General features: G+C 42.3%; 1 protein-coding gene across 2 annotated transcripts in view; it reads left to right on the forward strand.

Moving 5' to 3' along the window:
* Positions 1–14739, forward strand: part of cdh4 (cadherin 4, type 1, R-cadherin (retinal)) — a 310166-nt gene that overhangs the window by 99473 nt on the left and 195954 nt on the right. For both annotated transcript variants that reach the window (XM_083771514.1, XM_083771515.1), the window contains exon 3: positions 4407–4430. In XM_083771514.1, coding sequence (XP_083627640.1) covers positions 4407–4430 — 24 coding nt within the window. The remainder of the gene's footprint in view (positions 1–4406; positions 4431–14739) is intronic.

The following is a 14739-nucleotide window of genomic DNA, read 5'->3' on the forward strand; positions in this document are numbered from 1 at the left end:
GTCTACTCTACTGTATGTAGTAGTATAGATGGAAGATAACAACTGAAGCATTTGAAAAAAACGAAATCTTAAAAGAGATTTTGAGTTCATTTTTGTGTTGGATTGAGACGGTGATCGATTCTGAGGCGCTGACATTGAAAGAGTAGCCTATAATAATAATAATAATAATAAACTTTATTTGTATAGCACCTTTCATACATAAATGCAGCTCAAAGTGCTTCACAGGGCAGGACACAAAAATAAAAATAAAAATATAATACAATAAAACACAAGTAGTTAAAATGATAGAACAATGGCAAAGAACAAAATTGAATATAAGAACATAAAATAAATAAAAACAAATAAAAACACCACATGCAGCAAATCAGTCAGGGCAGGTAGTAAAACTCAACTAAAAGCAAGAGTGAAGAGGTGAGTCTTGAGTTGAGATTTAAAAATGTCTACAGAGGGTGCGTGTCTGAGCTCGAATGGAAGTTTATTCCAGGCTGTTGGGCCGTAGAAGCAAAAAGCTGCCTCACCATATTTTTTTGTGCACATTCTTTTAGGCACTTCAAGTAGGCCAGCATTGGAGGACCTGAGGGGGCGGTTAGGGACATATCTAGGTAGGCAGTCACGGAGGTACAGGAGTGTGACTGTCAATACAGAGTCAAGTCTTCAAGTGCCTCAAACATCGGTCAGTGATTCAATGCCAAAAACAGCAAAAGCTTAATGCATGGTGCATCATTGCTGGGTATAGTTTGGCACTGGTCCAACCACTCATTAGTCCGACCCCAAGGGCCCAAACCATAACCACACGTGGACGGCGGACGCCACAGGGTGAGTCTTAACTGCCCGCGTCGTAGTCGGACTAACAGGATGTCAGACTAATGCGCATGCAGTCCCCCGTTGCTGCTTGTATGCACTGTGCATATGTGTATGTGCGCATAGCTACGTGTGTGTTTGTGTGTGTGTGCGTGCGTAAGTCCGTGCCTGCACGTGTGTTTGTGTGGAGTCCAGCGTGCTTCGCTGTGCTCTCAGGGACTGCCAGCAGGCCAACTGAATGGAGTAGGAAACAGAGCAATGCACTATACCATATGAGTAGGAAACAGAGCAATGCACTATACCATATGAGTAGGAAACAGAGCAATGCACTGTACCATATGAACGGAGTAGGAAACAGAGCAATGCACTATACCATATGAGTAGGAAACAGAGCAATGCACTGTACCATATGAACGGAGTAGGAAACAGAGCAATACACTATACCATATGAGTAGGAAACAGAGCAATGCACTATACCATTTGAACGGAGTAGGAAACAGAGCAATGCACTATACCATATGAACGGAGTAGGAAACAGAGCAATGCACTATACCATATGAACGGAGTAGGAAACAGAGCAATGCACTATACCATATGAACGGAGTAGGAAACAGAGCAGTGCACTATACCATATGAACGGAGTAGGAAACAGAGCAGTGCACTATACCATATGAACGGAGTAGGAAACAGAGCAATGCACTATACCATATGAACGGAGTAGGAAACAGAGCAATGCACTATATCATATGAACGGAGTAGGAAACAGAGCAATGCACTATATCATATGAACGGAGTAGGAAACAGAGCAATGCACTATACCATATGAACGGAGTAGGAAACAGAGCAATGCACTATACCATATGAACGGAGTAGGAAACAGAGCAATGCACTATACCATATGAACGGAGTAGGAAACAGAGCAATGCACTATACCATATGAACGGAGTAGGAAACAGAGCAATGCACTATACCATATGAACGGAGTAGGAAACAGAGCAGTGCACTATACCATATGAACGGAGTAGGAAACAGAGCAATGCACTATACCATATGAACGGAGTAGGAAACAGAGCAATGCACTATACCATATGAAGGGAGTAGGAAACAGAGCAATGCACTATACCATATGAACGGAGTAGGAAACAGAGCAATGCACTATACCATATGAACGGAGTAGGAAACAGAGCAATGCACTATACCATATGAACGGAGTAGGAAACAGAGCAATGCACTATACCATATGAACGGAGTAGGAAACAGAGCAATGCACTATACCATATGAACGGAGTAGGAAACAGAGCAATGCACTATACCATATGAAGGGAGTAGGAAACAGAGCAATGCACTATACCATATGAACGGAGTAGGAAACAGAGCAATGCACTATACCATATGAACAGAGTAGGAAACAGAGCAATGCACTATATCATATGAACGGAGTAGGAAACAGAGCAATGCACTATATCATATGAACGGAGTAGGAAACAGAGCAATGCACTATATCATATGAACGGAGTAGGAAACAGAGCAATGCACTATACCATATGAACGGAGTAGGAAACAGAGCAGTGCACTATACCATATGAACGGAGTAGGAAACAGAGCAGTGCACTATACCATATGAACGGAGTAGGAAACAGAGCAATGCACTATACCATAATAACCATATGCCAAATATGAGCCTGCCTGCCAATTTGCGTGGGAATACCACCAAGTGCTAGGAAGGCTGAATCCTTGACAGAGGCATGAATAATTGAACATGCATGGAGTGGAGTTCTGTATGGTTGAAGGAGATGGAAGGGGGGGGGGGTTCATATACATGGAGCGGAGGACATCAGACTTCTAGCACAACTCTCATTTAGATGTTGATGTGACAGCCTTTTGCTCCGCTATTTGTAAACAAGTCAAAAAGTTGCAGAAATATCTGATAAACTTGAGTTTGGATTTAAATCAAGACATGACTCACTGACATTTATGCATTTTGATTATATCAACCACAGCCTAAATAAATAAATAAAATGTGTAGACTTGAAGGAAATTATTAAAAAGTGTTGCTTTCATCCAAAGAGTGTAGATATGCTATTTTTTACTTCTAAAGCATCTAGAGCTTTGAGTGAAAGAACTGAATAAACTTAAAAATGTTACAAGCAGCTAATATTAAGAATTATTTGAGTAAATCTGGTTTCTTGACAATATAATATAACAAATATTTCTCTAAAACTAGGCATACAGTATATAATTGTAGTGAAATTAATCAGAGCTAGGTACATTTTGCAGCCATAGCAGTAACGGTGTCACAATGAGGCCATTTGTAGAGTTAAATTAAGACTAAGATTAAGATTTCACTGTGTACATTTATTCAAGCAGGAAGATATTGGATGTTGTTTACATTTAAGGAAGCATGGCAACAGCTATACAAATGTAAGAACATTACAGCAAGAAGACAAGAACATGCTTGATCATAGGTAGTACATCCTATAGACATGGGTGCAAATAACTGGTGGTCAAAATAAATGTTGCGCGGGCAAATCACCGTTTGGGTTGTAACCAAGCTGCCATGACAGTTGTTGAATGTGAAAGTTGTTATGATGCAGCTGCCACTCAGAGCTCTAGTCTAAAGCAAGTAAACAAGAGCATGCATGCCCATTTCTTTTTAGCCAAAGTTCATATTTTTACGTTATGAAAACCATGCATCTGTGACTTAAACAATGGACCTGTGCAAGACCACTGTGGTTCTTCATCCTCATCTAAAAGAGCAACTTCCTGGCTCATGGTGTTTGTTTATATTCAGCCCACACACCTGTCACAAAGCGTGAACCGGCATGGTCGTTTATGTCACAGTTCCAGGCTTTCCGGTGAGCCCTGCTATGAAAATGAAGGCAATGAATGCAAGAGACAAGTGGCCGAGATTGTGTCTCATCAGATCTCACTGTGCAATTTAGTTAGAGGACATTAGAGGGTCAGGGGAACAGGAGGTGGGAGCATCCACAGTTGGCTCTTCTCCTTTCTATCACCCAGCTGTGACACTAGCCACTTCAGTGAATGTGGTGTGTGCCACACTATGCATCATCATGCACGGTGTTGAATGTGCCTATATGCAATTTGCTGCAATTTACGGATGCTTCGTTGAGTGTTCTCAAGAGCAATCTACTGTAGGCATCACAACAGTCTTTTGAAGTCGATGATGAATCCCATTGCTTGAGGCAATGACTACAACTATAACAAGGTCATCTAATTCCATTTTATTTCACTTGTGCTACTTGGATAATAGACAAAGAAAAATACATTGATCCATTGGAGAAGTAGCAATCATTCTCTCCACGTATCTTTAACAGTCTCTGTGTGTCTCTTTCCCCTTGACAAAATAAGGACTCATTTACCGTTTTGAAAATGCATCTGTTCTGGTTTCCTGATTGTATTGTAGTGAATTCTGTTTTTGCAATGCCATTGTATTGTTGTATTGTCTAATAATTCTGTTCTGTTTCCTTTGTCCCCTTTTGCCTTCCTCTCCCTTGCCCCCTCTTCCTCCCCCCTCTCTCACCCTCCTCTCTCTCTCTCTCTCTCTCTCTCTCTCTCTCTCTCTCTCATAACTATCTCTCTGACAGATACCACCCTGTCCAGCGAACGTGGTAAGTACTGCACGCAGCCGACTGTTTTGACCATGTTTGAGCTGACAAATGGCTGAGCTGTTTCTGCAGACACAGAAGGAGCCTTTCACACAGATGTTTCCCTTGATTTAGGCTTTTATTACGCTTTTGTCATGCACCAAAAATAGCAGATCGACAGGCTCTATGAGCTTGTAGATCTGCTATTTTCGGCACGCGGCAACATCACGCAAGGGAGTATATACATTTTGTATTATTCTGTGCAGGGGAATTGGGGGGAAGGGGAGACATGGAAACTCAAACATCATTTGCATCAGTAGGAAGCCGTTTTCCCTCTTCCGTCACTTTGCATGCCATGGCAAATGTCGGAAGGAGGGGAAGACATCAAGCGAGAGCAATTATCAAAGTAGCATTCACGCTCCCATGTGGCCAATCTGAATCTGAGTTTGGCATATTTTCCCCGCACGCCTTTAACCCATTCTGACCGGGCACCCATTTTGATGTCAGCATCATGTTATGCTTTAGCTATTTAAAAATAGCAGATCTACAAGCTCATATCGCGCCACCGAGTGGCGCGATACGAGCTTGTAGGTCTGCTATTTTTGAAAAATCTAAGACACTTTTAGAATCTGATCTCAGGTCAGAATGGGTTAAACATTTAACTGTCAGGATGTAATAGACATTTTTAGAATCTGATCTCAGGTCAGAATGGATTAACCTCAGCCTGCTTTGTCAATTTACCCCCTCTTGATTCCAATAGTCTCCAGCAAGGAGTGTCTCTTTCCACTGTCTCTCTCCTTAACCCATTCTGACCTGAGATCAGATTCATACGAGGTTTCCGCCGGACACACACTGGTCTGATGAACCCATTCTGACCTGAGATCAGATTCTAAAAAATGTCAGTCGCTCTTCGATTTTTTTCAAAAATAGCAGACCTACAAGCTCATATCGCGCCACTCGGTGGCGCGATATGAGCTTGTAGATCTGCTATTTTTAAATAGCTAAAGCATAACATGATGCCGACACCAAAATGGGTGCCCGTTCAGAATGGATTAACAGTTTCAGTTGCACACACCCCCATGTGGTCCAAATCGTAAGCAGATGAATTTCAGCTGCTGTGGAGAAGCTCTCTTTTCATTTAATTAGGAATTGGACGCACCTCTAGTCTACACTACTGGTGCTGCCTTTCTCTGTACTCCTCCTTTTAAAGGAGTACAGGAAAACATGCCTACAGTATGTGTGTACTGTACTGTATGTGCACATGGCGTGCATGCATGTCATTTTTGTACATGCGAGTGTGTGTGTGTGTGTGTGTGTGATCTGCCTAGACATGCAGTCCACCTGCAGAACCTGTTTGGCAGGCCATGGTGAGCACCTGTGTCGGTGCCGTGTCATTAGTCAGAAGGTTCATTGTTCCGAAATTACTATCCCTATCTCTAACCCTAACCTAAACATAACCGCAAGCACAGGAGCAAACCTAAACCTAACCGCAAGCACGGGAGCAGTGCATGTTCGGACTAACGGGACTTCGGATCTATGGGCAGTTTCACCTGTGTCTACCCTACCACATATCAGCTGATATTGTCAGTGGTAGGTACAGTATGCAACGGCTGGCACATTCACTCATCATCAGAGTTTAGACTTGGCACTGGAGCCATAAGTAGCTCAAGGAACATGCTCTCTAGTGCTGTGAATGGCAGCCTCTTAGGTGTTGAAATGCTGTGTGATGCTGTGGCTCACATGAGAGTTCTTGTGGTTCTTCTCTTCTCAGACACTTTCTATTCCTTTTGTGTCTGCCTGGTAAACCTCCATTCTGCAGCTGGAGGTTATTCCTCCACCACACAAAATAAATCAACATAATAAATCTTTCATTGGCATTGGCTTGCAGTTGCATCTCTTTTGATCCGACTCAGGTTGAACAGATCGAGACCTCTGAATAACAAAGTCACAATGCATGCAAATGTTGTATTCATTCAGAAAAGAGGTTCATTCTCGGTTTCTCCTCATTCTTTTCTAAACCAGCCTCTTTTTCGCACATGGTTTTCTCTGCTTTGCTGTTCAATGCCCATATAATGTGAATGATATTCCAAGGTAATGGAGAGGAAAAACAGACGGGTAATGAATAGATTGAAAGAGAGTTAAAGTTGGCACAGTCAGAGTGAGGTCTCTGCGCCCTTGGCTCTTTGTGCAGGTTGTCCAACTTATCGCCTTCAAGCATACCGTCAGATCTGCACCTGTGTTCAGACATGCCATAATACAGTAATATATAGAACTACTGGAAATGTGGCGCTGACCGCTTCAGTGGTTTGTGACATTAACCTAAGAAATACAGTCACACGGGCAGTCCCTCTAGACGCGTACAGTACGGCTCCGCCCTTACAAGCCATGCCGTAAAAATAGCAAAAAATGTTACTATGCGTTTTTTTTTTAAACAGCCCATATGTGTCCTCTTTCTTGTATTTCCCTCTGGCTTTAGCGAGCCCTTCTCAGTGATGGTGTCCATTGGTGGTTTCTAGTTAGGCCTCCTCGATGTGAAGTGTCTCTCTCTCCATGCTTAATTGGCTGTACCTGAGCCGGGAGGGCGAGGTGTAATTGCGATAAGAGAAAACGCTGCGGCTGGCTGGTTTTAGTACCCTTATCTGTAATCTGTGGATTGATTATGGTTTTTCTGCCAGCAGAGCAAATTGTTCTGCCCCATCAGGTGGCCTGGATACCACCTTAACTCTGTCTCCACCAAACCAGAGTGCAAATTGGCAAATCCACATACAGTAAAACGTGCCATGCATGTACCGTACCACTATTATAACACTGTTTTGACTGCAGGCCATTCCTTTTTCTCTATTTCCCCCCTTGTTGGCCACAGGCTGTGCTACATGTGCTCACAAGACATTACATTGTTCAAGTAACTGGGACTATATTAGATTAATTATACTGTAGCAATGTAGCATACTGTAGGACAGCATAGCATATCTATACAATTCCACACTTACTGTACTTACTGTAGGGGTCCCACGGGTCCTTAAAAAGTATTAAATAGTCTTAAATAAAAAATCTGGAATTTAAGGTCTTAATTTGTCTAAATCTGACCATAGGTAGCCTATTAAATTTGAATATATTGTTTATAAGGCTCATCCGAAAATGAAAGCCATAAACATCTGTGCGTATTAATTTGATTTGTTTATATTATTACATGACAATGAGAGACCACATAATATAAGTTTTGTCTAGAGCAGGGGTTTTCAACTGATTATTAAGCGACTGACAAAATACGGGACGTAAGGGCTCGGTTCAAATCTCTAGTTGGATTTGCTTGGGCGTTGTTATGGTTGAATTAGTGTAAACCCTTCACGTCCCCTTCACGTTTGGATTAATCGTGGCGTCAGGGTAAGAGACTTACATAGCGGAAACTTGCGCCGTTTCTGAAACGCGGTGGGAGGGGCCCAGTGTGTGACCTCATCTCGGAGCTACAGAATGAGCGTAGGGAGAGGGAACATATGGGGCTAGCCTGTAGCGTGCACACAGTAAACAAACAAGGTGGTGTTGATAGTAGTTATTTAAATTTTTTCGATGAAGACAATTTGCTTGCATCGCGATGCAGCCGTGATCCTGCATTGATGTGGTGACGTGACATAACCGATGCGTTTTGTTCTGAATGCAATGGTGCAAACAGTCTGTAATGATGCGTTAGCTTCATGCTAATGCAGTCTCTTTTCTGCCTCTGACTGGGAGGCGACTGGAAGAGTGAGTCTGGCTGTCTGGCTGAGAGTCATAAAGTCATTATGTCATAAAACGCCGGGCAGTTTTCAATGCGGGGAGAGTATCATCATCTGTGATTTACATTGTGCATAATCCGATTCTGAGTGATGGTGACTACATCAGACAGTGGTCTGCTGGCCCACCCACTAACATGTCAGCATGCCCCATTAGCCAATTTCAATATAGGAAAACATTGTTGCGACATTCATTTTTGTCTTTAATTAGTAGGTCTTAAAGGGACACTTCACCCTTTTTGCAAAAAAATATATGTTAATGACGTTTAGAAGCTTTAGAACACTTTCCTGGGGGGCTTTATGTATGTAATATGTGATTTTAGATATTTTAGATTGTAGCAGTGAGCCCGGTGTCTCTGATGTCATGGACACTGGGCTCACTTCCTTCCTGGACTACATGTTGTCTCAGTAAGACAGCTCTCCCCCTATCCGCAAGGAGGAGCAGTGCACCAAAGAATTATGGGAATTGTAGTCCAGGAAGGTAGTGAGACCAGTGTCCATGACATCAGAGACAACAGGCTCACTGCTACAATCTAAAATAACTAAAACCACATATTACACACATAAATACCCCCAGGAAAGTGATCTAAAGCTTCTAAACGTCATTAACATATATTTTTTTGCAAAAAGGGTGAAGTGTCCCTTTAAAGTGGTCTTACATTTTACATTCAAAATGGTGCAAGATACAGTAATCGAGAGAACAATTGTAAAGAACAATAACATGTAATGTTATATCAGCATAATTGTACCCCTGTATTAGCATCCTTTTATTTAGATAACATAATTATATATACTGTATAATGATACATTTTCTAACACGGTTTCCTGCGCAAGTGCTGACATTTTTACTGTTGAGCCTGCCTGCCTGCTTGCTATGGGGATTAATTGAATCTTGACCATCAGGTCAAAAATGTTTGTCAAATGCCGTATGTCTAAGTGAGACATGCCAATCTAATGTCTCAATAGAAGAGCAGGGAGACCAAATACCAAAGATGGTTAAAGTTCTGCTTTAAGTTTAAATACTACAAGAACTCAATCGGCCGTACTGTGCCATACTGTACTGTACTTTACCATACTGTACTGTAATGTACTGTGCCATACTGCACTGTACCGTACTGTACTATACAGTTCCATACTGTACTGTACCATACTGTAGTGTACCGTACCGCACTGTACCATATTGTACCGTAACACATACTGTACCATACTGTATTGTACTGCACTGTACCGTACTTTACTATACGGTTCCATACTGTACTGCACTGCACTGTACTGTACCATGTGTTGTACTGTACTGTACTGTACTGTACTGTACTGTACTGTACTGTACTGTACTGTACTGTACTGTACTGTACTGTACTGTACTGTACTGTACTGTACTGTACTGTACACCATGCTGTGCTGTATTGTAGTACTGCACGTGACGGCACGCCAAAGCAATATTTGTACAGTAAGTATGGCAGTTGCAGCAAAGGGATGCAATGTACAGTAGTTCATTAGAATTCCTGTGTCATGCAGATTGCTGTCCTGCATGGAGTGGTGTGGTAGGAGAAGCCCAACAGATAAACAGCCATGTGCTTGTGTACCCCCTTTCCATTAGGGTAGAATGATAATCTATCTCTCTTGTGTACCCCCTTTCCATTAGGGTAGGAGGATAATCTATCTCTCTTGTGTACCCCCTTTCCATTAGGGTAGGAGGATAATCTATCTCTCTTGTGTACCCCCTTTCCATTAGGGTAGAAGGATAATCTATCTCTCTTGTGTACCCCCTTTCCATTAGGGTAGAATGATAATCTATCTCTCTTGTGTACCCCCTTTCCATTAGGGTAGAAGGATAATCTATCTCTCTTGTGTACCCCCTTTCCATTAGGGTAGAAGGATAATCTATCTCTCTTGTGTACCCCCTTCCTATTAGGGTAGAATGATAATCTATCTCTCTTGTGTACCCCCTTCCTATTAGGGTAGAATGATAATCTATCTCTCTTGTGTACCCCCTTTCCATTAGGGTAGAAGGATAATCTATCTCTCTTGTGTACCCCCTTCCTATTAGGGTAGAATGATAATCTATCTCTCTTGTGTACCCCCTTTCCATTAGGGTAGAATGATAATCTATCTCTCTTGTGTACCCCCTTTCCATTAGGGTAGAAGGATAATCTATCTCTCTTGTGTACCCCCTTCCTATTAGGGTAGGAGGATAATCTATCTCTCTTGTGTACCCCCTTTCCATTAGGGTAGAAGGATAATCTATCTCTCTTGTGTACCCCCTTTCCATTAGGGTAGGAGGATAATCTATCTCTCTTGTGTACCCCCTTTCCATTAGGGTAGAAGGATAATCTATCTCTCTTGTGTACCCCCTTCCTATTAGGGTAGAAGGATAATCTATCTCTCTTGTGTACCCCCTTTCCATTAGGGTAGGAGGATAATCTATCTCTCTTGTGTACCCCCTTTCCATTAGGGTAGAATGATAATCTATCTCTCTTGTGTACCCCCTTCCTATTAGGGTAGGAGGATAATCTATCTCTCTTGTGTACCCCCTTTCCATTAGGGTAGGAGGATAATCTATCTCTCTTGTGTACCCCCTTTCCATTAGGGTAGAAGGATAATCTATCTCTCTTGTGTACCCCCTTTCCATTAGGGTAGAAGGATAATCTATCTCTCTTGTGTACCCCCTTTCCATTAGGGTAGAAGGATAATCTATCTCTCTTGTGTACCCCCTTCCTATTAGGGTAGAAGGATAATCTATCTCTCTTGTGTACCCCCTTTCCATTAGGGTAGGAGGATAATCTATCTCTCTTGTGTACCCCCTTTCCATTAGGGTAGAATGATAATCTATCTCTCTTGTGTACCCCCTTCCTATTAGGGTAGGAGGATAATCTATCTCTCTTGTGTACCCCCTTTCCATTAGGGTAGAAGGATAATCTATCTCTCTTGTGTACCCCCTTCCTATTAGGGTAGAAGGATAATCTATCTCTCTTGTGTACCCCCTTTCCATTAGGGTAGGAGGATAATCTATCTCTCTTGTGTACCCCCTTTCCATTAGGGTAGAAGGATAATCTATCTCTCTTGTGTACCCCCTTTCCATTAGGGTAGGAGGATAATCTATCTCTCTTGTGTACCCCCTTCCTATTAGGGTAGAAGGATAATCTATCTCTCTTGTGTACCCCCTTCCTATTAGGGTAGAATGATAATATATCTCTACACGTAAAAAGTCCCTTACACACATACTGTACTAACCCCCTCGTCTGTGCAGTCTATTGTGTTTTAATGTCCCTGAGAAAGACACTTAACTGTAAACTGCTCCCTGTTCTGCTCGCTGGATTAATAGTGCCCATTGATCCTAATAGATCCGATGGTTTAGATGTAGGCCTATAGGTTGAATCGTCAGCTGTTGGGTTATAGGTTAGGTTAAGGAACTGCAATGTGGACATTGTGCCTTTGAGTATGTATAGTGTGTGTATAAGGGTTTACATGACTTAAAGGTATATTCAGTGATTTCACTTAATTCAAATATCACTTATTTTTTTGTTTTGTTGTGATAATCCTCCCTACTATAGAGTGTGCTGGCCATATAAGGAGTTCCTCCCTGTCCCCAGTTAACCCCTGGGGGTCAAAAAAACCTTAGGTTTCGTTTTTGACTCTCTATCCTGATTGGACGAAAGGCTGGGTCCCACAGCCAAAAAGGAAACCTAAGGTTTTTTGAGTGAAATCACTGAATATACCTTTAATACGAGTATTATTCTCTCTCTCTCTCTCTGTGTGTGTGTGTGTGTGTGTGTGTGTGTGTGTGTGTGTGTGTGTGTGTGTGTGTGTGTGTGTGTGTGTGTGTGTGTGTGTGTGTGTGTGTGTGTGTGTGTGTCTGTATAGGCAACTTTTGGGGACATTTTTCAGTATACACACCAGTTGATTGGGGACCACTTGACAATCGGGGACGAAATTTACCGTCCCCAAAGGGAAATCCTTAAATTTCATTATAATCATGTTCCCCATGCTCCAAAGGGGCTATAACCATTAAAATGACAAATGTCCCCAAAAGTCGGATTTTTTAAGCTGTCTGTGTATATCTTGTGTATAAAGATACACAAAACCTTAAATTTTTCGACTTTTGGGGACTCAGGAGTGTATAACTCTACACTGCCCCCTATTGAAAGTGTGAAAAATTACAACTACTAGTCATGTGACCATATGGATTTCTGTTGACTTCCTGTTGACTTCCTGTGCCAGGAAGAAATTAGCTAGCAGAAAACCTTACAAATACAAAAAAGAGATGGAATCAGAAATTACAAAAATAAAACAAACTAATCAAAAACTAAAATCCTTCTATTTTTTCCTTTTTTATTTTATTTTATTTTTTAAACTTTCAGTAGTTAGAAGTAGCTAGGTAAGGATAAGGTAGGGTTGAAAACCTTTACAGAGAAAAGACAAAAATAAAATACAATACAAGCCATCATTAACATGTACAAACAATCAAATTCAATCACGCAAAATTAAGTTATAATCACTTATACAGTACTTTCACATAAGGTCATATTAACAAAATAAACATTCATCGAGAGCATTAACTGTATTAAACCTATATGCATTTTCAATCAAACATAAATTATAGCAGTGACATGTATTCCAGCATTAGCAGCAAACACATAAGTAACAGCATCAAACATAAGCAACAGCAGTAGAATTAAGCAAAGACATAATACACAATAAGATAAACACTTGTAGCACCAGTGGCACTGGCATCCCCAGTGATAAGGTACAGTCTTCCCAGCTTCAATATTTTTTACCAGCTGCACCAGGGCAGACAAGGAGGCTGCAGGGAGGATCATTGGGACCAGTCTCCCAGTTATCTCCACAGTCTTCACCTCCCGCTGCCTACGCCGCACACATAACATCCTACAGGACCAGTTCCACCCAGCACATCATCTTTTCCAACGTCTGCCCTCTGGTAGAAGATATCGATCCATCTGGTCCAGAACCAACAGACTGACCAGCAGCCTTTACCCACAGGCTGTCAGGCTGCTGAATGAACAACCTGCCCCCCGCCCCCCCATCCCCGAGCCCCCTCTATAGTATTAAAGGGTAGTTTTGCACTGAACTTTGGACTTTGCACTATTACATTGCACTTTGGGTTATTGTTGTATGGTTGTATGGTTATTTATTTGTATGCCAGTGGTGAAGCTCTAAACTGAATTTTGTTGTTTCATGCAAGCAATGACAATAAAGATCTATCTATATAGATATTGCATATGCCATTGCTATACTGCAGAAAGCAGCACACTGCCTTGATCCAAAAGCTGTGTACAGTATATCACTATGTTGAGTGAGGGACGAAGGACATCATCATGCATGTCCAGGTTGCAAGCCCAATTGGACCTTATAAACTGTAGTTTTGTAACTACAGTTTATAAGGTCCAATTAGGCTTAAAACATGTATGACAGCAAAGTACTGTTGCCTATCTGCAGTCCTGCTTCTGAAAAGTCTATCATGTTGCAATCCACTCACACAAACAGCAGCACAATTAAAGAGCTTGGGAATTGATGAATGTATGATATGTTTGTTCTGATAGCTTATTATACTTGTGTTTTAAATACTATTTGTATAATAAAGCTGATTCATGTCCACATAGGTTAAGTGAATACAACTACGCTTCCACCCCTCCCCCACTTATGTGTCCCCAATCTGTCTTAAGTGGACAGTGGACCTTTTTTTGCCCTTACCCCTCTCCCTGCAAGATGGCTACAGAAATCTTTCCTCTGATATCTTAGTATACTTAGCAATTAGCCACTAGAGGCTGTTGGTTACATAGTATTTTACAATGGCTGAGAGGTGAGGAAGTCACAAGCCGAAGGCGAGTGACTTAACCCTCTGTCTCAAAATTGCCATAAGTGTATTTGTTTAGGCAACCTTTGGGGACATTTTTCAGAATACTCACCAGTTGTTTGGGAACCACTGATCCCTCAATGTCCTCAATTGGATCCAATTGAACACACCTGTGTTCACCCCACCTGTGACCGAGACCTAGATATGGCCGTGTCTGGTCGGGGATAATGCCGAGGAGATGGGGACAGGAATCTCTCTCCTTGAGCGCAAGTGTAGAACCGGCGGTCGGTAGCAGATCTTGATATAGTATCCGAGGTCTGCTACGTGATCTAGGTCTGTCTTAGCTTGATCCGTCGTAACTTGCGTAGGCATTGATATTTATGGTGTTGGATGTCAGGGGTGATGTCGCTCTGACGCCCCGGTTATGATGTCAGAGAGGCACTCCGTTCCTTCGTAACACTCCCCTAGTGAGGCTATTAGTTTCACTATTCGTTTCCTCTGGTTGCTGCGGCTGTGTCCGGCAGCTTCTTGGAACTCGGACAGCCGCGTCATGGGCCGTGTGTAGGTGCGGCTGCATGACTGCGTCTGTGGCTTCTTCACGAGGGGCGACTGGTCAATGTAGAACCGGGGATTGTCGCTGAGCAGCTTGGCTTCGCGACGGGTGACTGGTGGTATCGGGCTGGCCCATGGTGTCCGAATCAGGCATGGCTCACAGGCCTGGAGTCCAGGATGGCTCCTCTTGATCGGC

Source organism: Protomyctophum parallelum, assembly GCF_964188405.1.
Source record: "Protomyctophum parallelum genome assembly, chromosome: 8".
Classification (NCBI taxonomy): Eukaryota; Metazoa; Chordata; class Actinopteri; order Myctophiformes; family Myctophidae; genus Protomyctophum; species Protomyctophum parallelum.